General features: G+C 38.9%; 1 protein-coding gene across 7 annotated transcripts in view; it reads left to right on the forward strand.

Moving 5' to 3' along the window:
• SLC10A7 (solute carrier family 10 member 7) overlaps positions 1–25,934 on the forward strand; it is a 256,637-nt gene that overhangs the window by 162,299 nt on the left and 68,404 nt on the right. For all 7 annotated transcript variants that reach the window (XM_045055791.1, XM_045055792.1, XM_019828886.3 and 4 more), the window contains one exon: positions 22,856–22,891. In XM_045055791.1, the coding sequence (XP_044911726.1) occupies positions 22,856–22,891 (36 nt within the window). The remainder of the gene's footprint in view (positions 1–22,855; positions 22,892–25,934) is intronic.

The following is a 25,934-nucleotide window of genomic DNA, read 5'->3' on the forward strand; positions in this document are numbered from 1 at the left end:
TCAAGCCATTCATTGGACAGAGCCAGCTTGGTATTCTCTCTCCCTCTCTCTCTGCCCCTCTCCAACTTGAGCTCTCTCTCTCTCTTTTTTTCTCTGTCTCAAAGTAAATGAATAAACATTTTTAAAAAAATGGGTTGTCAGGTTTTAGATGATAAAGTGTCAGAATTTTTCGGATTCCTAGATTTTCACTTTGTTTTTCCTATAGTAATATACTTACGAATGCTGGAATAACAGGAAAAAAATAGGTTTGAATTGCAGTTATAGTTTGCATTGAAAGACTCATGAGACTAATTTATAACTTCAGATGACCAGGTGAATATAAATAAAACCCGTATTAGTTAAGATATAAACATAGCTGAAATTTTTAATTCAAGTTAAACCAAATTAAGCCATAAAGGGGGACATTTATGTATTTAATTCTGAAAGTTTAGGCTCATTGATTTTGATTAACTTGTTTTTAAAAATATAATTTCTGAAAAGAGCAAAGATTTTTTTTCCAAATTCTAATATGTATACTTACCTAGTTCTAGACATCTGGAAGAGAACATCATTTTTGTCATTATTTCTTGGACTACTCTTATACTCTCAGAAAACAGCATTCATAATGATCTTTTTCTTTTTTTTTTATTTTTTTTAACGTTTTTATTTATTTTTGAGACAGAGAAGAGACAGAGCATGAACAGGGGAGGATCAGAGAGAGAGGGAGACACAGAATCAGAAGCAGGCTCCAGGCTCTGAGCCATCAGCCCAGAGCCCGACGCGGGGCTCGAACTCACAGACCGCGAGATCGTGACCTGAGCTGAAGTCAGACGCTTAACCGACTGAGCCACCCAGGCGCCCCAGATCTTTTCCTTTTTTAACCAATGAAACATAAAGGATACTAAAGCTCTAATGTACAAATGGCTTTTTGCTGTTTTTTAAAAATATCTTTTAATTTGAGAACATATTCCACAGCTCCCCCATTAGAATCACTCATCAGTTTGCAAAAGTTCATTTCCTAAATTTTGTTAAGTCAGTTGTTGATTTCTTTGGCACATGGGTTTTTTTTTAATTCCAACCTTATAAATGGAGTTTGCGGGGTTGGGGACGCTTGGGTGGCTCAGCCAGTTAAGGGTCCAACTCTTGATCTCAGCTCAGGTCATGATCTCATGGTTCATGAGTTTGACCTCCACATTGGGGTGCAGAGCCTGCCAGGGATTCTGTCTCTCCCTCTCTCTGCCCCTCTCCCATTCTCTCTCCCACTCTGTCTTTTAAAATAAATAAATAAACTTTAAAAAAATAAAAAAATAAATGGAGATTAGGCCCACAGACTACTGTATAGTGTTACAGGCTGTAGAATCAAACCACTTGAGTTCAAATCCTGACCTCAAAAATTACTGTATGACCATGGGCAAATTAACTAACCTCTGTATGACTTGGTTTCTTCATCTGTAAGTGAGGATAATGATTGTACCTATCTATTGGCTTTTTTTTTTTTTTTTTTTTTTCAGAATTACAAAACACTTGCCAAATGAAAAAAAACAGTGTCTGGCAGTATGTTCAACAAATTCTACCTATTATAGTCGTGATTATTAATGTCTTAGAAGAAAGAAGTCATTTGTTCCTTTATTCAAAAATATTAATGGAGCCCCCAGTATGTCCCAGGCATTTTACTAGGTACAGGGAATACAAGGTGGCATAACAATAAGCATGGTCCCTACCCTCCTACAATTTACAGCCTAGTAGAGGGGGCACACATTAATTTAAAAATCGTACAAAGAAGTGTAAAATTGCAACTGTGGTTAAGTGCCACAAAGGAGATCCATGATACCAGGAGAAATGAATATCGGCAAGAAGGCTTCCTTGATGACTGAAGGAAACCAGGGTCTGCAGGTGGGAGGAAACATAGCCAGTTGAGGAAATGGACCTAGGGCCGGTGGCCGGATCAGGAAGAGCCAGGTAGAGAACGAGGAGAGACAGAGGTGGAGAGGTAGGCAGGGACAGATCATACAGGATGTTGTAGGCCAAAAGTGGTCTTTCAAGACTAGTGGGAAATCAATAAAGGACTGCTTTTTAGTTTGGAGACTGGGTTGGAATCGCCCAAAGTATAAAAGGTAAGAGAAGGTGGAGAAAAATGATGTAGCAATGGTCCCAGGCTAAATTTTGAAATCAAAATATTTGCCATTGTACTCTCCTGACTCCTTCTGAATCCCCTCTTCTCCCTGGGTCATGTCACCTGGGCCCATAGCTCTTAGGCCACTGTTTCCCATCGCCACATCAAGCTAGTTAGCCCAACCTTGCCCATGAAAGTGCTTCCTGCTCTAAAATGTTACACCCTTCCTGCTGCTAATAAAACCTCATTCTGATGGAAGTTTCAGGCTCATATAAGTATTTAGAGGAAAAGCACACTGATAGAATTGATTGAGACAAAAATGTGAGCAGCTTACCTGAAGAACACTGTTCTCAAACTTTTTGGGTCACTCTGCATTCTTAAAATTTGTTGAGGACCACAGAGGACTTTTATTTATGTTGGTTATATCTATCGGTATTTATCATATTTGAAATTAAAGCTAGGAAATTATTCATTCATTTAAAAACAATAAACCTGATAAAACCTGACATATAAACATATGTTTTTGTGAAAAAAAGAAAAAAAACCTGTATTTTCCAAAACAAAAAGAAAACTAGCAAGAAGAGTCTCATTGTTTCCCATTTGCAAATCTCTTTAATGTCTGGCTTGATACAAGACAGTCAGAGTCTCATATCTGTTTCTGTATTAAATCTTTCAGTATAACATGTCATGTAGCCTCTGGAAAACTACACTGTACAATTGTGAGAGAATGAGGCTATAAAAGGCAAATAATGTCCCAGGATTATCACAAATGTCGTTTATTTTTTTATCTCACCAACCTCCCACAGTGGTCTTAGGGACCCCTGGGTACCCAGACCATGCTGTAGGAACTGCTGCCCTTGAAGAAGGCCTTCAATACAAGAACGAAATGCATACAAGAGAGTAAAGACTCTCTTCTAAAATGGCATTTCAGGCAGTCTAAAAAGTGAACTGCAAAAATTCAGGCAGTGTGGCTCCGATCTGTTTCTGCTTTTCATCACTTCTTGGATATATCTGTTTGAACCCATTAAATTCTCAAAAAATTCCAAATGATTTTTAGTGTTCAGTGGAGACTCTTGTGGGTGTTTAGACAACATTTGAATTTCCTGAAATGTGATATTTTTGCCTTGGTTACTGGCATAAGGCTTATTCCCCATTCAAAGTAAATTGTGATTCCCTCATGGTTTCCTGTAAGCATCAGGTCACTTAGCTTTCTATGACATAGCCTCGCCTAGAGACTGCAGCTTCGCTGTGTTTATCTTTCAAGAAGAACTGATTTGTGAGGTATAGCTAGAGTAACAAGAGACTTGTTTATCTCTGTGGTCTCTTCCAGTTCAGTAATGACATGATTTTGTATTCTTATGTGGCACACAGGCCCTTTCTGAAGACAGCTAAAATGTTTGGAATTGATGCATGATTTAAAAATGAGTTTGGCTTTTCTCAAACACAACCTTGAAGAACAATACTCTTTTAGACAAGTTTTGTTGCATTTGTCAAAAATTCATTTTCATTCCTTTTTTTTTTAGTGTTTACGTATTTTTGAGAGGGAGAGAGACAGAGTTGAGCAGGGGAAGGGCAGGCAGAAAGGGAGACAGAATCTAAAGCAGGCTCCGGGCTCTGAGCTGTCAGCACAGAACATGATGTGGGGCTCGAACTCATGACCCATGTGAGATCATGAACTGAGCTGAAGTTGGATGCTGAAATGACTGAGCCACCCATGCACCCCTCATTTTCATTCCTTTTAATCACACCTTGTACCTATAATGTAAGTTACACCATCACTATTAAGTAAAAATAAATTCTTCCCTTTTTTAGTTTATGCTGATCACGTATTTCTACCCATTCAGTATTAAATACTTTGTTTTCATCCCCTCACAGTCATAAAAGTAGGGAGCAGAAGAACCATACTGGTGGAAAAAGCCCACTAAATCTATGCTTTTCTTTAAATGAGAAGCTCAGCAAGGAGAACTGATGCTCTTGACGGCTACAATTTATCACCTGAATCATTAGGAATTTCTTCCTTTTTCTTTAAAAACATTTCTTTTTGAGTTTATTTATTTATGGGGGGAGGGAGAAGGGCAGAGAGAGAGAGAGAGAGAGAGAGAGAGAGAGAGAGAGAATCCCAAACAGGCTCCGTGCTGTCAGCACGGGGCTGGAACTCAGTAACATGAGTTTATGATCTGAGCTGAAACCAAAAGTCAGGCGCTTAACCTACTGGGCCATCCAGATGCCCCAGGAATTTCTTTCTTTAAGGAGAGACATACATATGTGATTTAAAAAAAAAATCCAGAAAAATGGCTAAAACATCATTTGCACCCTTTCATTTGAACTGGAATTCTTAAGTTTTCTTTTAAGACGTCACTCAAAGATAAGTGGTTGGGGACATGTTGGGGCTTCATCATAGCTCACAAAAGAATGGCTCACAGGCTACACTGGGACCACAGATGTGCTTTCTTTGACCTGTATAGTGGTGTGTGTGTGTGTGTGTGTGTGTGTGTGTGTGTGTGTGTGTGTATGTGTTGGTTTTGTTTTGCATCTGAATTTGAATGCATACACTCTTTGTTTTTTGTATTATTTTACGGTTTCCCTACCATTTCACATGGCCTGATTCGTGCATTTGCCTTTTCTGTCTGGTTGATTTCAGCATTTGAACAAACTTGGTACAACAAGTAGTCACATCTAGGGAGAACAGAAAAATAGAGTCCAAGAAAATGACTGTACTGTGACATACAAAATTTTACTTTTTAGTATTTATTTTTCTATACAATTAAAATTTTTCCAATCACATTCACGTATTACATTATTTAATGTCAGCAAGAGTTCTTTGAGTATTAAATTATGAACCATTTCATTTTTCCTTGTATTATTTCTTTGTAATAAAAACAAAGGCTTTTTTAATAATAAAAAAAGAAACTAGCAGTATGAGACACGGTAAGCATCTGTGTTTTAGATCTATCTTTTCCGAAGGAAAAGATAATAATGACACATTATTTTTAATAGATATTTAATAGATATTTAATAGAAAATTATTTGACAAGAATATATAATTGTTAGGTTTTTTACTCTTGGACTTATGAAAAAATATCATTAGGACAGGTGAAAAATATCAATTAATTGAGAAGAATGCCTCAAAAGTGACATTTGTTATATAATTATGTTTAAACAGCCTAACATAGGAGTTAAGGTATGTAATTATAAAAGGGGTCATGTCTTCCTGAGGTCATCTATCAAAACTTGCTTTTTGCATTGTTCATTTTTATTATTTACATAGCATTGGTTTATCTAGAAACAGTATTTAATGTACATTTAAATATACAGAATCAGCTCCCCAACTAATTTATCTAGTGAACTTTGCAACATTGGTTTATCTGGAAGGTCCCACAGCACCACCTAGTGCTCTGTATTTTATTTTGCATAATATTTTTGTCAATTTAAAAATTCTGATCATATTTTAATATCAAATATGGCACTGAAGTAAACATGGGGTTTAAGCAGTATTAAAAATAGGATAAGAGAAAGTAATACTTATATGTTCAATTACAAACTTTAAGTGGAAATTTTAAATGTTGATTTTATAACAGAAGTATAAAAATTTACTAGTAAAAAATTTTTACTAATATTTCTAGTTCACAACCAAAGATACTCCTTAGAAAATGGTTACTCTCATGGAGTTATTGGTAAGCTTTTTCATCCAAAACAGCTGCTGATTCCTTTTATTTTTTTAATTTTCTGCTCTATAATACATTAAAGGTCATTTTTCCGGGCTTCTTTTTGAAGTTCATGAATTCCCAGTCTTCATAGATTAAACTATACTAATTAACACCACATACCACAGTTCTTATCAATTTCAGACAAAATTGTATAATCTCTTTTCAAACTAGAATTTGAGGTATTTAGAGATGGAATGTTACAAAATACTTAACACGTTAAAAAAAATAAAATGAGTCAACTAAAAGAATGAGGTACACTTATATATTCTTTCATGGAAAGCACTCCAAGAAGTGCAGTGAAGTGAGAAAAATAAAGCTATGTGCAAAATACTGTGTCGAGTACGATTCTCTTAAGAAAACTGTATACATTTGAACAATTTAAGAAAGATGGATGAATGAGTGGGTAGAGGGATGGATAGATGGATGAATACTGATAAATTATTTTCTTTTCTGGAGGGAGTCACAGGAAGCTGTTAACATTTCTGGAGGTGAGTGAGGTACTAGAAAATTTTACTTTTCAGTATTTATTTTTCTATACAATTAAAATTTTTCCAATTACATTCACGTATTACATTATTTACTATCAGCAAGAGTTCTTTGAGTATTAAATTATGAACCATTTCATTTTTCCTTGTATTATTTCTTTATAATAAAAACAAAGCCTTTTTTAATAATAAAAAAAGAAACTAGCAGTATGAGACATGGTAAGCAACTGTGTTTTAGATCTATCTTTTCAGAAGGCTTTATGACACATTATTTTTAATTATTGGAAGTATAAACTCCAATAAGGTAGAGAATTTTGTCAGATTTGTCACACTGTATCCTTTACTTCTAGAATAGTATCTGGCACATAATAAATGCTCAGTAAATAAGTGTTGAATGAGTGAGTGAATAAGAACAAATCATATTGTGTCCAAATCTATAGTAAGGAGATGTATTATAGTAGAAATTTACTCTCTCCCTCTCTCTCTCTCTCTCTCTCTCTCTCTCTCTCTCTCTTTCTCTCTCTCTCTCTATATATATATGGTGTGTGTATATATACATATATATGGTGTATATGTATATATATATATATGGTTACATTCTTCTATCTGATGCCATTTAAAACATGAAAACTGATAAGTATTATTTCCAGATCCTTAATAACAAAAGCATTCAATTATACTCTGAGATGTTTGTGTTATGGCCTTTTTTTTGTCTGTTCTTAATAAGACTTTATGCATTCACATTAGCTGTATTTGGAACTCAGTCATAATGAAATTCAGTCAAAATGTTTACTAAAGGGGGCGCCTGGGTGGCTCAAGTTGGTTAAGCGACTGACTTCGGCTCAGGTCATGATCTCGCAGTTTGTGAGTTTGAGCCCTGCATCTCGCTCTGTGCTGACAGCTCAGAGCCTGGAGCCTACTTTAGATTGTGTCTCCCCCTCTCTCTACCCCTCCCCTGCTCACGCTCTGTGAGTCTCTGTCTCTCAATAATAAATAAATGTTAAATAAATAAATAAATAAATAAATGTTTACTAAAGAACACTGCTCTCACCATTTGCCTTTTATATTTCAGTTACTGATAATTCTATCATAGTGACCTAAATGGTTGCCACTTTAAAGTTCCTGCAATAACACTTATATTAATAATAAAATGCTAATTACTCATTGTTAATTATACTCAATTCCTAATTACATATTTCAAATTTCATGACATTTTATAGCTACCTGTTAGTGAAAATCCACTCACAGACATAACTGTATTGTTTTATTTTAAACATAACAGTGGGTCTTACTGATGTGGTGTGCATAGATTTTTTTTTTTTTTTTTAATAGCTGTCAAAGTGTGTAGAAGTTGCCCTCTACTGGGCAACTAGAAAAATTATATTGACATAGATTTTCAATTTTCTTAAAGACTCTTAAATTCATTGGTGTAATTTACCAGATAATCACTTCTTGCTCTCTGGTACTTTTTACTTCCAAAGATATAGAAGTGGTTAGCAGAGGACATTTAAAAATAAATATCTGATATGAACATACTTACAGTCGTTTCTGAGTAGAAACATTGGCTATTCCTTCTTAAAAACTCTTTTTTTTAAAGATTTTATTTTTTTAAGCAATCTCTACACCCAACATGGGTCTTGAACTTACAACCCCAAAGATCAAGAATTGCATGCTCTACTGACTGAGCCGGGCACCCCCCCTTCTTAAAAACTTTAGTGGCAACACCCAATAGTGTTGATCCAGAAGTAATTGTGTAGGAATGAGTCTTTGGTGAAACATGAAGAGGAATTAGCTGTACATAATTATGTAGCCAAAAATGAGGACCCTCTTTAGCAATTTACCCTGGGAATTTGGGGTATAAAAGTTTAAGCACTAAAAAAATTTCAAGCTAGCTCCTTTGCATTTTCCTGCGTTATGAGATGAAATTCAATTTTGTAGACGTGATTTACGTGTGTTAATTACTGAACTTTTTATACCAGAAAAAGCACATGATCATAATATGACAACGTCTGTTTACCAGCTGTAATAAAATGATAAGAGAGTGTTCTTCCTCACTTCATCATTGTTTTTTCCCTCTCCCTCTAGGAATTCTGCCATGCTTTGGGTAGCACTGGCCTAGAGAGTTTCAAGATCTAGGATCCATCTTGTTCAGACCCCAATATCACATTGTATGTTTTTCCTTTCCTGCCCACTGATACAAAAATAAACATGTTACTTAGGAGAAACCTGTTAAAAGTACATGTTGATGGTGGGGGGTGAGTTGGGAACGATGACTCCTAAAAGTCAGCTTGAATATCAGAATCCTACTGCCTCTGCCTTGGTAGGGTTGAGAGGGCTTGCAGACTAAAGATGTTCATGTGAAGAGCAGGCCTTCATTAGGACCCTTGGTAAGTTCCCCCACCTCTCCCACCTCACGCCTCTCTGAATCACAAAGTTCAGGGCCAGTTTTCTAAGCTGTAGGAACGGCTTTTAGCTAAGGAATATTATAAAAACCAGAGTAAAGCAGACCATTGATATATGAGACAAGGCAAGTGGAGTGCAGCTGTCTCCATTCATTGTGTCCATCATTACACTCGGTATTGATCGTCGCAGCTAGATCTAACGGCGGTGTGTGCTGTCACTTAGACGCATCCAAAAGGAATGGATGACCTGTGCCAAACCCATTCATTTCACATGTGTAGACATAGGCTGGTTTTTTTGTTTCTTTGTTTGTCGTTTGTTTATGGTCAAGCTGTAAGTCTAAACCCTAGTTTTGATTACACTGTTCTTTTGAATGCCGTATTTAAAAGAAAATCAATGTATAATTATTCCATATGTTTACTTTAACATCCAGAGGCAATCATTAAAAGCCCTTTCCCCAAATCTCCACAGATCACTTTTCATTGCCTCCTTTCTCTATCCTCACTGACCTCATACTTTCCCTCTCCTCCAACCCCCACATCTCTTCCTGCTTTTGCAGAATTTTCCACAAATGTTCTCCCATAGCCTTGCTCAAAATTCATGAGCCTTTTTGGGAGGAAAGTAGCACCTGTTCTAATTTTATTTTCTATGTCTTTTTTTGCTTGATATGTATGATAAATAATATAGTGTTGAGTGATAGTTTTCAGGTCTTCTATATGTGAGTTTTTCTCTATTCAGCTGACTTATAGGAGGCAGCGTGAAGAAATGGGCAGGGAATTCAAGCCACTTACTGGCTCCTTCCTAATGTTTCCAACTAACTCTGAGGCTGTAGGTGAAAGTTACAGCCAGCCTTCTTGGGCCTCAACTTTTGTAATCTGTAAAGTGAGATAGCAAATTATTCTGGAGATTCCTTTTAGCTAGAATTCTCTGATATCTCTGGGGTACCTGTGTGGCTCAGTTGGTTGAGCATCTGACTTCAGCTCAGGTAATGATCTCGTGGTTTGTGGGTCCGAGCCCCACACTGGGCTTACGTTTGTCAGCGCAGAGCCCGCTTCCACACCCTCTTTCTGCCCCTCCCCCTGCTTGTGCATGCTGTTTCTCTCTGTCTCTAAAATGAATAAATATTTTTTTAAAAAAAAGAATTCTCTGCAATTTCTAACTTCTCAAACAACTCCTAATCACTATGTAAACACATGATTGGGAGGGACCGTGGATTCTGGAGCTTCCCAGAATGCTTCCCATTCTGTCACTTCCTGCTTGGGAATTCTGTATAGTTCTTCTGTCCGTATATTTCCCTTTTCTCCTCTGTACAGTGGGAATCATAATGGTGCCTTTCTCGTAGGCTTGTGGTGAGAATTGAATGAGTTAGTACATATGAAGAGCACAGAACAGTTCTGGAATCCTACAGAGTAGGCATTCAGTAAATGTCAGCTAGTCTTCTTATTATTACAGACATAAGAGTTCTAAAGCATTTCAGAAAGTGTGTGTTTCTTATCAAATGGATATGCTATTCCCTGAAAGAAGCATTTGTGGATACACATTCATTCACTTGTTCAGCAAAAAATATATTGAGTACCTCATACATGCCAAGTGTACTGTTCTATTAAAGGCATCAATGAGCCAAATGGCGGATACACATTAAATCTTTTAAGTCAATGGGTAATAAATATTCAGTGCTATTCTCATGGCCTGAGAGAGTTCCTTGAAGCATTCTTTTCATATATTCCTACACCACTGGCAGATTGTATTTGGAATCTTTGAACCCATTTTTAATTTATATTATAGATTTTTTTCTTTTGTAATGTTTATTTTTGAGAGAGAGAGAACATGAGCAGGGGAGGGCAGAGAGAGAGAGAGAGAGAGAGAGAGAGAGAGAGAGAGAGAGAGAGAATGAGACGGAGAATCCGAAGCAGGCTCCGCGTTGTCAGTGCAGAACCAGGCTCCGGGCTCAAACTCATGAACCATGAGATCATGACCTGAGTCAAAGTCGGACACTTAACAGACTGAGTCACCCAGGTGCCCCTATATTACATATTTTACATTGGTTTCCTACCATCCATTTCCTGAATATCTTTTTAAGTTTCCTACTTCCTCCTTTGCTCTATTTTTTCCTTTCTAACAACTTTTCCTCCCCTTGGACCATCTCTTGACCTCTCAACCATTATTCTTATTTCTTTGGCTCGGGTTCTGCCTGCTTGTACTTCCTACAGCTTAGCCACAGTCTTATCTATAAGTTTCTCATTTCTCACCTATAAAATTGGGACAATCAGTTTACTTATTGGAATTTAAAATTAGATGTTGTTTGTGAAGCACATAGCACAGCTCCTAGTGCATAATTTACATTAATAAATGTTGGCTGTTGTCATGATGGTAATATTTGGTGTCACCGAAGCAGTGATTTAAAGCAAGAAATACAGGGCGCCTGGGTGGCTCAGTCAGTGAAGCATCTGATTTCGCTCAGGTCACGATCTCACGGTTTGTGGGTCCGAGCCCCACGTCGGGCTCTGTGCTGACAGCTCAGAGCCTGGAGCCTGCTTCGGATCCTGTGTCTCATTCTTTCTCTGTTCCTCCCCCACTTGTGCTCTGTCTCTCAAAAATAAATAAATGTAAAAAAAAATTTTTTTTAAACAAGAAACACTACTAGCTCCTATGTATAAGATTCAGGAAACTTGGCTGACCATTGGGTAATGTGGAACCATCCTCCTGACATTTGAAGAGAGCTGGGCTTCTCGTATATAATGCTGGTTGTGCTGCTGCTGATCCTTAATAGACTGCCGCATGTATTCCCAGGGAAAAGAAAAGCACGACACACCAGATGGCAGCTGTATGCCCACGGTGGGGGCCTGCAGGCCAGATTGAACCTTGACAAATCACTGCTCAGCTATGAAAGCTTGTGTCATCAAATGAGAAATTTTGACTTACTTTCCTTTGCCACCTCTTTGGTCCGATCTATACTCTACAAATAAGCATTTTTAAGAGGCTTCTTTGGAAAAGTATTTATTGCATGTTAAATCTATAAATGTAGAAAACATTTATATGAAAGGTTCTTGAAAAATGCAGAAAATTCCCACGTGCATCTCAGTTTAGGCTTTAATTGAATTTCAGATTGTCTGTATTACTCCTAATTTAGGTAGAAAAAAAACAATAGTTCATAGTTTTAATACAAGTCTATGAGTTTACATAGTCTGAAAAGAGGATTTACTTTTTCAGCTAAAAAGTAAACAGAAAAATCATGAGTTTGAACACTGTTTTTCAGCTTTTAACATCTATCACTCTATTCTAACTAGCGATGTATGTGTTATTTCCCTTTTCTGCTCTTGTGTTGATCTCTTTTCTCATACGGCTCTGGATATTAGGACCCTTACCTCCACACATTCTGCCTACGATTCAGCATCCTGCTATTTATTCGTCCCCCTTCTTCCTGGCCTTTCCCTTTGCTTCCATCATCTTTGGCAAAGAGAATAGTCTTCAGATTAGAAATGGTAAAGTAAATATTGGCAAAAGGAAAGGAGGCCCAAGATAAGCAGACTCTATCTTCTGACCCAGACAAATTACTTCACAGGGTCCTGAGAAAACTAACATTTGAGATTGCTGAATTGCCGTCTTTGAGAAATCATAAAGAAAAGGGGTAGAATCAGCAGCTGGGCATGTGCAAATGTCACTGCAAATATCAAAAAGGAGAAGAAAGTAGATTTTACACGCTATTAACTGGTAATTTTGTTTTCAGTCTAGAGAAAAATTAAAGAATGGGCAATTAAGTAGTGTGGTATAAGCAGTTACAGAGGAACATGCTGTGATGTTTAGAAGCTGGCGTGGGTTCACCAGACACTAACTTATTAAAAGTAAATGCTTGTTACACTTGCTTACTTCCTTTTAAAATATAACTGCTGGGGCGTCTGGGTGGCTCAGTCGGTTAAGTGTCCGACTTCGGCTCAGGTCACGATCTCCCAGTCTGTGAGTTCAAGCCCCGCGTCGGGCTCTGTGCTGACAGCTTGGAGCCTGGAGCCTGCTTCAGATTCTGTGTCTTCCTCTCTCTCTGACCCTCCCCTGTTCGTGCTCTGTCTCTCTCTGTCTCAAAAATAAATAAACGTTTAAAAAAAAATTAAAAAAAATAAAATAAAATATAACTGCTAACCCAAAAACAGTTTAGAGCAGGGGTCTCAACTACAGCCCGTGGGCCAAATTTGACCATGCCCATTTATTTACTTGTTAACTTTGGTCGCTTTCAAACCATAGTAGCACAGTTGGCTAATTGTAACAGTCTGTATGGCCAGCAAAACCTGAAATAATTATTATCTGGCCCTGTACAGAAAAGTTTGCCTACCCCTGCTGTAGACCCTAAATCAGTTCTTTTTGAATTTTAATGTGTCTACAAATATCCTGGAAGTTTTGTTAAAAATGCAGACGACGACATGGTAGGTCTGGGATGGGCTCTGACGCTCAGCAATTCCTGACAAGCTTTCACTTGAGGCCAGTGCTGCTGGTCCGTAGACCACAGTACAGTCTAGCGAGGATCTAGATTTCAAACATAAACTTAGCAAAGTTTCCAATTTAAAAAAAGAGAGAGAAAGAGAGAGTGAATTATGAGTTGGAAGTCAGTTCAGTTGGTTAAATTCTTACTTATTTTAATCATAGTGTCCAAGGAATGTTAGAGGGTCAGTGTCATCTTGGAGAAGTTTTTCTGGTCACTTAAAAATGATTATCTAATTATCATCTTACTGTATACATGATGATGTTTGAAGGGAGCAATAATGAGCTTGATAGCTCAACTGTTGAGATGACCAGTATGAACTGGGCTGGCCTGCTGGAAATTTCCTCTGTTGGAAGACCGTCCTCCACACGTCTCTCACATTTCTGTACATCTTGTGATTGGAGGCACTGACGGACCTTTGTTCTCAACTATCTTTTCAGGGATGTTTCTATAGTGAATGGCCTTGAAAGATAGAAATAGCATCTCCCTCTGGAGAAAATGGCAGGTTTGCTCACTGCCTCGGAAAGATAAAGATAGTATTCCCCTCTAGAGCAAAAGGTAGGCATGCTTTCTGTCCATTTTAAAAGCTTTGGATTCCCTAAACTCAGTATTCCTTTTCTGTAATGTAACCCACTGTAGGGCAGGCATCCATCTGAGCCCATTTGCACAGCCCTACTTGACTTGGGGGTGAGGGAAACTGATGCTCAGGCTGCTTGCTATCCTGTGAGTGATACAGTCCTGTGGCTCTGACCCAGGAGTCATGTGTCTTCTTCCAGCACCCACGAAATGATGGCTGGCTAACTTATTAACTTCACGGGATGGTGAAATCCCAGCCCCTTCACTATTTTAGACACCCACTCCCTTTAGTCATAGCACCGGTTTCCAGTCACTGACTTCCCCTGCCTGAACCTGTCTCCCCCTTGGCTTGGTAAAACACTTCAAACACCTCCTACTTAATATAGAAAATAGAAGCCCTTAAATGGAAGTTCCTTCAACTTTCTAATATCAAGGACACACAGGTTTGTCTTCATCTGTACCTAATGTATCCTTCTCTCCCATTTTACAATGAAGAGGTGTCAGCCCACCTCCTTCCTGAAGTTAAACCCTGCAGCTGTGCCCTGGGACTCTTTCCCTGCCCCCTCCTCCTTCAGGTAATACATACATTCCCTTCTATTCTCTAAAGCTCCACTCTTCTGCCTGCTTGGGTTCTTTTTTATGAATTTTGGAAACCCTCAAGCTTCTCCTTTCTAAAATAAAGCAAACAAACCCCAGAACAAACACCAACAAATTTCCTTTCCCTCATATTCCCTCAGGTTATAGCTGTATCTCTCTCCCCCTCTCTACAGCCAGACTTCTTGAAAGAGTATCCAAACTGTCTCTCTCTCTCTCTAAGAGAAGAGCTTCCTTCTTAGTGCTCAATCTCCTCCAGCTTAACTTCCACACTAGTCATTCCAGCTGTTTTCTGCTAGGCCTCCTCTGAACTTCAATGTGTATTCTCTATTCCTTAACTTCTTATCTTCTCTGTAATAGTAAGCCACCAACTATATAGTGAGGGATCACTCATCTGTAGCCACCGTCCACACCAGTCTGAGCTTCTGTCCCATATATCCAACTACTTAAAGTGTCTCTAATTGAAGGCCTTGTAGACACCTCAAATTCATCGTGTTCCCCAAGAAAAATTAATCTGTATATCCCAATTCTACTGTGGCTCAGTAATTGTTCCACTTTTACTGAGTGGAACAGTAAGTGGCCACTCTTCGGGCCAAAAAATCACTTCATTTAGAAGACTGAGAGGCCCTCCCTCCTTGATTTTTATCATCACCTCTCCCTCAATATTTAGTTAACCTACCATCTACATTTCAACTGCTTCTTGAGTATGTTGTATCTCTGTCATGATCACTAAACTTCCATCACCTTAGCCTAAATCCACTCCTGCCTGGGTTACTGAAGAGCCTCCTCATTAGTCTCCCTTCTTTTAATTTTTCAGCCTTTTAAACTCTTCTCTAAACTACACCCAGAGTGATTTCTACCTAAACACAGATATATATCTTCAAGCCCTTGGTCCCAGGCCCTTCCCCTGTAACCATGCCTCCATAATTCTTTCAGTGGCTTCCCTTTGCTTGGAAATGAAGCCAGACTCCTTACCATGGATTATTAGGCCTTCCTTCTCCATCTGGCTTCTAGCTTTATGTCTCACATGGCATTCCTCACACTCTGCCCTTTACTTCCAGTTTCTTGATGTTCTTCTTGCCTCCAAAGCCTTTGTACAGCCCCTTCTCCCTCCCTATGTTTTCTCTCTCCATGCCCCTTCTCCTGGGCTGTGCCTTCTTGGCATGACTCCCTCCTATTCCGCTTTCAGTTCTCATCTGAACTGCTCTCATCTACCTGCTAAGCATTCTCATTGCACGCTGAGGCTGTGATTGTAAACACTCACCATTTTATCATTATCGCTTTTCTGTCTTCTGTAAAGCACCAAGGGTATCAGTTGTGCATGTCTCATTCACCACTATTCCTCATCTAATGGGGCCTGACACCGTAATCACTAAGTAGGTATTTGCTGAATGTATCAGTGACAGATCAAAATTTCAAAAGATAATAGGCCAAATCTAACCACACTTAATATATATAAGACCCTTAATTTTGGTCTGAAGAAACCTCAGTCTCTTGGGAATAAGATGGTAGAGGTATCTCTCAACAGAGGTGTTGAAGTTACAGAAGGATGGATAGAGCCGCTTTCTATAATGGGAACTCTGTATGGGCAAGGACCATGGCGGAAATTAAAGATCAAATATGGACATATCATATCAGAGACATAGCTTGAAAAACCAAAAATTATTCGAAGTGCATTAGTAACATAAACAATGCTCACCAGTGGTTGTAGGAGGAGAAAATAGGATAGAAAAAACAAAGGTCTTCCAAGATAGCCTTCAAAGACAAGCCAAGGAGTTTACAGAAACTATTTTCTAGAGCTTCATGTAAAAGTCCGCTTCAAAATGACTGAAGTTTTTTTTTTAAGTGTTTAGGCGACTTTGGACTCCTTTTCTCCTCAGCTCCCATGATGTTTGATACATGGTTAGCACTCAGTAAATGTTTGTTTAATTAAATGTACATCATTGAGAAGAGCCAGCTGTCATTTCTGCAAGGCCTCATAGGGTAACATTGCTCAAATGGAGTCACCACAATCCAGAAATAGATCCATAGCTTTTCAGGTCCAGAAACTCACTGTGTTTAGCGCACCTCAATATGGGTGCATTTTAGGAGCCTAGGGTCAACTAGCCACTGTACTCTGTTCCTATCAAAAATGCTACTTGAAAAACAAAATTATGATTCAACATTTTCTTGGCAAACATGGACTCAGATTAGAGAGAATTAACTGAATGTTTTTAGTGACTGGTGTTTTCCAGCTCAAATAGTCTGATGCAGGTGCCTTTACTAGGCAGGTGCCTAGTGAACAGACCAGAATGCTCATGTCAGCTGCTAGGATACCTTCTTTCCCTGGCTGAGCGATGAACATACTGAGAAATTCTTAATTGAGGGATGTTGAGGCATTTATTCTATGAAGGTCCAGTTTTAAAGAGGAACATGCAGGCAGAGGAGAGGAAAGAGGCTCTTACCCACCAATCAACCACAACTTTCTTTCCAGCTAGGCTTCTAATGCCTTTTTCTTTAGTTTATGAAGTTTATAGTTATTTACTCTGACATTCATGTTTATCAGGTCATATTCTCTGGAGACCATGTATCTTGACCATTTTGTTTAAATTTGGATGTCTCTAAAATTCCCACCACCACTTTATAATGTATTGCTTAGGATGTATTGGCCAGTCTAACTCATTCCATATTGGCTCAACATAATTTCATTTTTTTTAAAAAAGTTTATTTATTTATTTTGAGAGAGAGAGAGAAAGCATGAGCAGGGGAAGGGCAGAGAGAGACCAGAGAGCAAGAATCCCAAGCAGGCTGTGCACCACCAGCGTGGAGCTTGATGCAGGGCTCGAACCCACGAACCATGAGATCATGACCTGAGCTGAAGTTAGACGTTTAACTAACTTAGCCACCAATATAATTTCATTCTTAAAGGATAAGTTTCTCCGTAACTTTTTAAGATATCACTGTGTACTGACCATAGGACAAAATGTGAAGACAACCTGGGAGTTTTAGTTGGCATTAATCCTTTAAAAAATAAAAGGTGATCTTTGCATTAACCTAAATTCAAGGTTTAGAGTAAAGGAACTGTCAAAGTAGAATTTTCAAAAGATGAAAACATATAGAATGAGCACATGTCAAACATTTATTTAACTGAGTAATAAGGGAGCCAGCAGGATAATAAAGTTGATTTCTAAAAGATTATAGAAGTGGGGATTATATAATCCATCAGAAAAGAATACCGAAATAAGTTTGGTATGTTAAGTACAAAACTGGCTAGTACCTATAGGGTAATAAGACCATAACCTTTGTGGTGGTTGTTTTATCTACTAGACGGAAATTATTTCTAAATCTACTGGACAACACTTTATAAATTAGCATGTAATTTCTGAGCCCTAATCAGTAGTAAACAAAAACCAAACAAAGGTATGTCTCTCTAGGTAATTGAATAATCCTTGGATTGGCCTGTGAGACAATGCACCAGGATGACATTTCCAAGTTTTGGTCAATTTTCATTAAGTGAATGCTGTGGACTCTTATATTTACCTGAATGAGATTATGTCTAAGAAGCCTCAAAACCCTACCCTCTGAGGAACACTGTTGGGGTGGAGGTGTGGCTAAGGACTTTTAGCCTGAAGAAACTTAGTGTGGGGACCCCAATGCTCCCTTCAGTATTATTCTGAAAATACAGGTTTGAGGAAGTAGTTGAAGAGTGCAGAGATTTTATTTATATCACTCCAAAGCAGCAGTTCAAAGATCATCACAAGGCAGGAGGGGTGAGATGTGCCTTAAGTTGCTCCAAGAGGAAGACAGGGAGACAGGGGAGGTGGTGTGGGATCAATTATAAGAAAGAGCTTCCCTGCTATGAAAAAGGCTTCGTGCAGGTCAATGTGTGTCTTCAGAACAAGAACATTGCCTCTCTGTGGGTTCTCTGGCAAAAGCACAGCCATCATGGCCTCACCTCACTGGTGAGCCAGTGAGGGAGACCGAGGGGGTCACACTTCAGATGAGGACTGGACCAGGGTAGGTCTAAGATCCCTTGCAAAACTGAGTTGCTGTCATTCTGTAAACGTTCAGTTATTTATTGCCTTTTAATTAAAAAATAAAAAGCACCTTTTCCAAGACTTAACATTCAATATCCTGGAGACAGAAACCTACCATGTCAGTTTTTGTTTCTGTGCAATCACAATAGTTGTTGCAGTAAAACCTTTTGATAACGTTTTCTATGTTTAAAAAATGATAATTCACTTAAGTTTTGCCTTTTTAGCTAGTACTACAACTGAGAGCAAGGTGCATTTACAGTTGTTTTTGTTGTATTTGGGTTTTGTTTTTGGTTTATAATTTAATGTGACTAAATCTTAGTGTCTGAGATTTGACACTTTTTTTTTTCTTTCCACTAAAGCCATTGAAATATATTCACCCAGTGAGTCACATCAGAGGTGTAAATGGATTTTCTGAAGGTTTTTTTTAAAGAGACAATCAAAGCCAGTCACTTTGTGACTTGACTTCTTCAGGTGTTGCAATCAGAAAGCTTAACACTCCCTCCCAATTGCAAGGATGCTAAAACTATGTCTTGACCTTGAATCTGCAAGCAGAGGGAGTAACATCTTCTAGAAGTGCTCCTCCACCACCTCTTTGGTTTTATCCATTTGCATAGGATTTACTTGGAAAAGAGAAAAGAGACCATCAAATTGAGCCTTCTGCATACCCAAGAGAAAATAACGTGTTTATTTGACTTTCCATCTTCCAATGAGTGTTGCTGTTACGGTTTACATTTTCAGTTCACCCTTTTTACCACTGATATTTGTAAAAAACCTGACTTTGAAAAAATGTATCAACCGTGTCACACAAAGGCTTCTTTCTCAATTTGTTTCATGTCATCAAAAAGACATACTGAGTTTGAAGCTCCTCTCCGGTTTACTCTTAAAGTATAACCCTGAGGAAATAGGGTAAAACTGCAAAGGTTTTGTTTACACCAGTCAGGCTCACAGGCTGTGGAGCCAGGGAGATGGAGATTGAATTCCTGGCACTGCCTCTTCATACTTCACTCAGTATCTCTGAGACTTAGTTTCCTTCCATAGTAGAGGGGGATAATAATGGTGCTTACCTCCCAGGCTTGTTGTGACGGTTCCAGAAGATAACATTCATGAAGTCCTCATTGATGTAGATCAGTGCTCTGTAGATGGTGGCTATTAGTAGTTTGATAATTATTATAGTAACTTCACTAAAACTTATGGTGCGCTTACTGGGATTAGCGGCGTTGTGACTGATTCATTTCCTAATACAGTTGAAAAACAGATTTCAGCACTAATGATTCAGTCTTAGTTAATGAAATTGAACAACATTTTTGAGAAAGTAACAAGGAATCTTGAATCCAGGTTTAGAAAATACATCCTGTCTGCTAGGAAATTTTTAATATTTTAGGAACAAACATCTTAAGTCTTCGGAAGAACTGCAAAGAAACTTTTGTGTGTTGGTAACTATACAGCTGAAATATTAAGGCAGGAAAATCTGCAAATAATAGTGCACTGCCTTCCACAATAAAGTCATCTTTAAGAATTGCTTATCACCTTGAGACCAAGATCATACTGCAACTAGTCACTCCATATATGTCCTAAACAGAACTCTGTGGAAAAACGTACTGGCTGCTGAAACCTGCCACTGAGGACCAGTGGTGTAGTGGAATCAGTTCTGGATTTGGAATTGGGCAAAGCAGGCTCAAATCCAGGCTTTGCCTTTTGCTATTTATTTGCAGTGTGATTTCGGGTTATTTGCTTGACTTTTCTGAACCCCAGTCTCCTCATCTATGAAACGGGACTATTATGTACCCTACCTCCTTCAATAGGGAAGGGTCAGGTTTTAATTTTTTTTTTTTTATTAACATTTCTTATTTATTTTTGGGAGAGAGAGAGACAGAGCGTGAGCAGGAGAGGGGCAGAGAGAGAGAAAGGGAGATGCAGAATCCAAAGCAGGCTCCAGACTCTGAGCTTTCAGCACAGAGCACAATGCGGGGCTTTAACCCACAGACCGCCAGATCATGACCAGAGCTGAAGTCTGACACTTAACCAACTGAGCCACCCAGGTGCACCGGGGAAGGTCAGATTTTAAAATGTGCTTGATAAGGGGAGCCTGGGTGGCCCAGTCGGTTAAGCGTCCGACTTCGGCTCAGGTCATGATCTCATGGCCTGTGGGTTCATGCCCGCGTAGGGCTCTGTGCTGACAGCTCGGAGTTCGCAGCCTGGAGCCTGCTTTGGATTCTGCGTCTCCCTCTCTCTCCGCCCCTCCCCTGCTCACACTCTGTCTCTCTCACTATCAAAAATAAAATAAACACTAAAAACATTTTTTAAAATAAAAAATAAAAAAAATGTGTTGCGTGAAAGTGCTGAAAGCAAAATACTATTGATAGTCCTGTATTGTTACTCCTACTGTTACTATTCTACTGTGGGAAATTAAGCGGTCACCAGGAAGAACGTGGGTCCCCATGTACTATACGACACCCTTGTGGCTCCACCTCCTCCATATGAGACAGTTGTCCTCAGAGAGGTGACAGTGCTCAGCCTTCCTCCTAGTTGAAAATTCTTATCCTGTCATAGATACCATACCTTGTTTCTTAGAAGTGTTATTAGTGTTATTGGTGTTTCATAATTAACATTAATTTTCTTTTATCTGGATGTGAGTGAATTGATACATAACAAAGGTAAAACTGGTTAGCTTAGAAGCTAAGTCCAGTTTATTCTCCATATGCTAAATTATTTACCACCTCATTGTACCTTTGCTTGACATTCTTCAGTAGTTTGCCGTTGATGATGGGATCAACTCTGAACTCCCTCTTCTGGCCACAAAGTCTTTGATGACCTGGTCTCTGAAACGCCCACTTCATACTTTTCTTACCAACCTGCTCAACTTTTTTTACAGCTTTGCGAATTCCCTTCCTTCTCTCTGGAATATCCTTATTTTCCTTTCTGCCAGATCAGTCCCCTCTAATTCTTCTAGTTAATGGAACAGTGCTGGCATGTAAGTGGACATTCAATAAATGTTTAAACGAATTGACTTAAAATCAAATGGCTCCCCCGTAGACTGAAACAGCCAGATACTTTCATTTCCACGTGGCCTAGTAAAGTCTGTGGTTCCTCCTAAAGTCTGAGTACATTCCATATCATTGAAGGACAGTAGCTCTTCAAAATTCCTTTGCTATTTTCCACACTTAGCTCTCCTAAACGTGCTGATGAGAGCCTGTTTCATAGACACCAATGGAGTTGATAAGCCCCAACACATATTTTAGCAAACCGATTAAAAATATGATACTTAAAATGTATTCCTTATTGCCAACTGCAAACGTTTGCTCAATAAAGAGGCATTTATTCTATTATTTAACAATAAAACAAGCTCATGGGTGAATCTTCACATGTGGTATATGACTAAGAAAGTCATAGTAGCAATAGTCATATAAGGTAAGCCAGTCTCTCCTGGGCCACATCCAAAAGAATTTAGTTACTATAATGATGAAAGGATTTCATATAAATACCAAAAGGACTTTTTTTCCAGATGTAATGAAATGGTCCCAGACCTAGATCCTGGCCACAGTATAGTCTCTGTCTGTCTCTTTCTCACACACACACAATACACACAATAAACACACACACACACACACACACACACACACACACACACACACAGGCTCTTTGGAATACTAAAGTTCCAAGTAGAATTCATTAATAAAAATATGAAATGCTTTTTCTTGTATAAATCATAATGAAGTGCTGAGAGATAAAGGAAGAACTAAGAGGTGCGAATAATCATCTGCTGCTCTAAAACTGAAACCTGTCATGTTAACTCCCAACTCAAACACCTAGTTTTAAAGATTTACCTTCAAGAAACCTAAAAGCTTGTATCCTGCCTCATTGACAACAGCCTCAAACTGTTTCCTGTCACTGCAGAAAACAAATCTTTTGCTCCTTTCTGCCTAGGGGAGGCAGAGGGACTGAGGTGGTCCTGTGTGGCTGAATTAGATGAAAGACTTGCCTTCCACCATGGAGACATGGAGTCTAATCAAGTGAAATGAGTTTTGAGATCCCAGCTCATTTCCTAGGGGAGATTGGTTCACATTACAAAATCACGACATCTCATTCATCACAACTGACGTGGTCTTTGCTCAGGAGAGGACCCCAACTGGGACTGAACCACCTGTCTTCTCTTGAAAGGGGGCACTTTATCCAAGTTAGAGTTGAAAGCCTTGGAGTGAGAAGGCTTGCCAGCTTCACCCGAGTGATCCATATATAACATGGAAGGCAACTTCAGTCTTAAAAGGGGCAGACGAGTTTAAGGAAGATTGGCGCTGGTACTTTTAGTGATGCCAAATATGAGTAATTATAATAGAGATGCTAAGGCATTGTGGTAGGGAGAGCCAAGACTGGGGCTCCCTCATCTTTATCACCTCAATTTTATTAAACGGAAGCGAGAAGGATCAACATTTCCATGCATCAGAGTTTAAAATGGCAAAGAAAGTGTCCTGCTTTCCAGGCTGATAAATGATCATCATCTCTTTCATTTCTTTCAGGGCATCGTTGTAACACCCCTGCTTCTGCTGCTTTTTGTGAGTATTTTGATGTTGTCTTTAATATCTTTTATTAAAAGCCACCTACAACCCATTAAGAGAGACCATTAGGGAAAAAAAATTGAAATTTGAACCCTTTTGCACCACTTTGCCTCACGTTTTGAACTGTCGTCCAATTGAACTGTACCAAATAATAACAGGTAGACACAAAGAATCTCTGTGTTCTCATGATCCACTGATTAGGCCTCTGACTCCTGGCTGAATCATTAATTATTACAAATTAATGACCTGTGATGCAGGGCACAAATATATATGTGCTCTTTATTTTCTTGCTGCTAAAACTAAAGTGATTGCTGGTGACCCAATGTTTGATAGAACCAGGGGACCAGAGGAAGCTTAGGTTCCATGGCTTGTAGCAACCGGCTTCCTTACTTTGGGGAATACTGCCTCAGTTGTTTCATCTGTAGAATGGGAAACAATAACACCTACCTCGTCTATCTGCCAGGGATAATGAAATGTGCTCCAGAAATAAAAAAATACAAGCTACTGATTAACTAAACAAAAATTGCTCTGAAAATAAGAAATGCTAATTAACTGTCATTTCTTTTGGCACTATGCATATGAGAAATTAGATGAAAGATTATAATAGAAATTAATGTTATCTCATGCTGAGAAAAGCATATGTAATCATGAATGATACCTACAATATTTTATGAACTGTGCATTTTTCATACACACATTTCCCAAATATAAATCACTCCACTCATCACTGAAATGGAGTTGGGGATCATTTCTGGGAGTGAAATGTAGCTGTTTGACTAGCACTATTTGTCAGTGAATTAAAACTATGGGGAAAATTTATTTAATTATAGTGTAATTACCCAAGTTGGAATTCAATTAGAGTAATAGTGTGAGGGACTTCATTTCTTACAAGCTGTGCAGGAAGTGGAGAGGAAGAGATGCCCTACTAAACAGTTGGATACTGCATCTTTCATGAAAGACATTACCTTCAAGTAATAAACCTCGCTTCCCCCATCCCTTCTGAAATGCTAGCTCCATGCTGACAAGGTTAAAAAGAGTCAAATCATCAGATCACTTCCCTCAGCATAACAAACCTCATTAATTTGGATTTCATCAATTCAGAATTTGCAGTGAGTCACATTAATATCGAAGCGAATATTGCTTTGCATTCATTCGGAAGAGAAAACTAGGTATGTGCCTACCTGCTCACTAGATGTGGGGAATTAGGATCACCCCTCAGTGTTCTTTCTAAGACCTTGGATCACGATTTGGGAGGAGCAGCCCTCAACAGGCACAGGATGCAGGCCAGCCTGAGACCACCACCTGCAGTGGGGTTGGAGGACAAGTACAAAGCTGAGCATCTAATCCAATGCACAGTAAATGGCTTTGTAGTCCAGGTTTTCTCCATTGCAGAAGAGTAGCATCCCTTACTCATGTGACGCTTTTAAGACGAGCTGGGAAGAAGTCACAGCCACAACTGTGGGGCCGAGACCGAGGATAGCACTTTTGGGTATCTCGGGGTCTGGAATCTCTGGGACCTTGTTTCGGCTCATGACTACAGAACCAGATGAGTGTTTTTCTTCTTCTTCTGCCCATTTCCAGCCATAACGAGAAATGTTCTCAGCTCGTTAACATTATGACATCACACTGTTGCAAGCTTTCCCCTACTCTTAGACCCATAGGCTTGTGAGCTTTGGTTGGTTCAACATTTTAAAATGATAGAACTACAAGAATAGTTAAAGAGACTCCAAGACCCTCAACTTCAAAGTTTAATTCTTCCCTTCTGAGCTAGCTAACTAAGCTGTCCCAACAGGTTCTGTGACATCATCACACAACATCAATAGACACGTCTATGTTCTATGACCTTAAATCACATGAACAGTATATAACATTTTTTGTCTGTGTAGGTGGTCATGCATTTTACAAACCAAGGTCATTGCTTAAACACTTGAATTGCCAGGCTTCATTTACCAAGTAGGACTAAAACCTGAGCAACTTAAATTGGAACACATTCCATAAAAGATGTAGTGTTTTTTATTAGCACCCCTGTTATGGGCTGAATCATGTCCTCCCATGATGGGAGGTTGAAGTTCTAACCCCTAGGACCTCAGAACGTGACTTTATTTGAAAATAGGGTCATTGCAGATATAATTATTTGAGATGAGGTCATACTGGCACAGGGTGGACCCTTAATCCAATATTGGTGTCTTTACAAGAAGCAGAGTCCAACGGAGGGAGAACATCATGATGAGACAGAGGTTAGAGTGATGCACATACAAGCCAACGAACAGCAAGGACTGCTGGCAGATGTCACAGCTGGAAGAGACAAGAGGGATTCTCCCCTGTAGATTTCAGAGGGAGCATGCTCTTGCTTCCAGAACTGTGAAACAATAAATCTCTATTGTTTTAAGCCATCCAGTTTGTGATATTTTGTTAGAGAAGCTGAGGAAACAAATACAGCCCTTGCAAAGTGAATTGCGTCACTTTTTACTGATGAAATCTCATTTCTCTGTATTCTTGAGCTCTTAGAATGTTCCACCTCACCATCTTGCTCCAACTGAAACCTGTCCTCTGACTCATGTTTCTGCTGCAGGTGCCTTTCATATCACTGAGCCTTGAAATGGGGTAAGGTGTCTTTCTTGCACCTCGTTACCAATTCCAGATCATTTCCCATGCCTTCTCCACAAAATATTCTCATTCCTTTGAAGGTTAGGCCAATATGCCTATACTGCCGGCTACCACTCCTTGCTGTAATTATCAGTAGAACCCCAGGTCACTCTCTAGGAGTCCAAAAAAATATTAGTACCTTCCCTTGTCTTCTTTTTAATAGTACACTTGGATGAATTCCTGGTGCTTTTCAATATTCACGTAATTGATCCCTCCTAATACTCTGGCCTCTAAATTCTTGACCTCTTCTCCAGTAAGATTGCCTTCCACTTCATCTCAGCCAATCACCCCTATAGTCACACCCTTGACTTTGTTACTGCCAGTAATGGCATCCTTCCATACTCCTATTTTCAAATGTTTTCTCTTACCAATAGCTCCTGTCTTTGTGACCTAC

Source organism: Felis catus, chromosome B1, assembly GCF_018350175.1.
Source record: "Felis catus isolate Fca126 chromosome B1, F.catus_Fca126_mat1.0, whole genome shotgun sequence".
NCBI lineage: Eukaryota > Metazoa > Chordata > Mammalia > Carnivora > Felidae > Felis > Felis catus.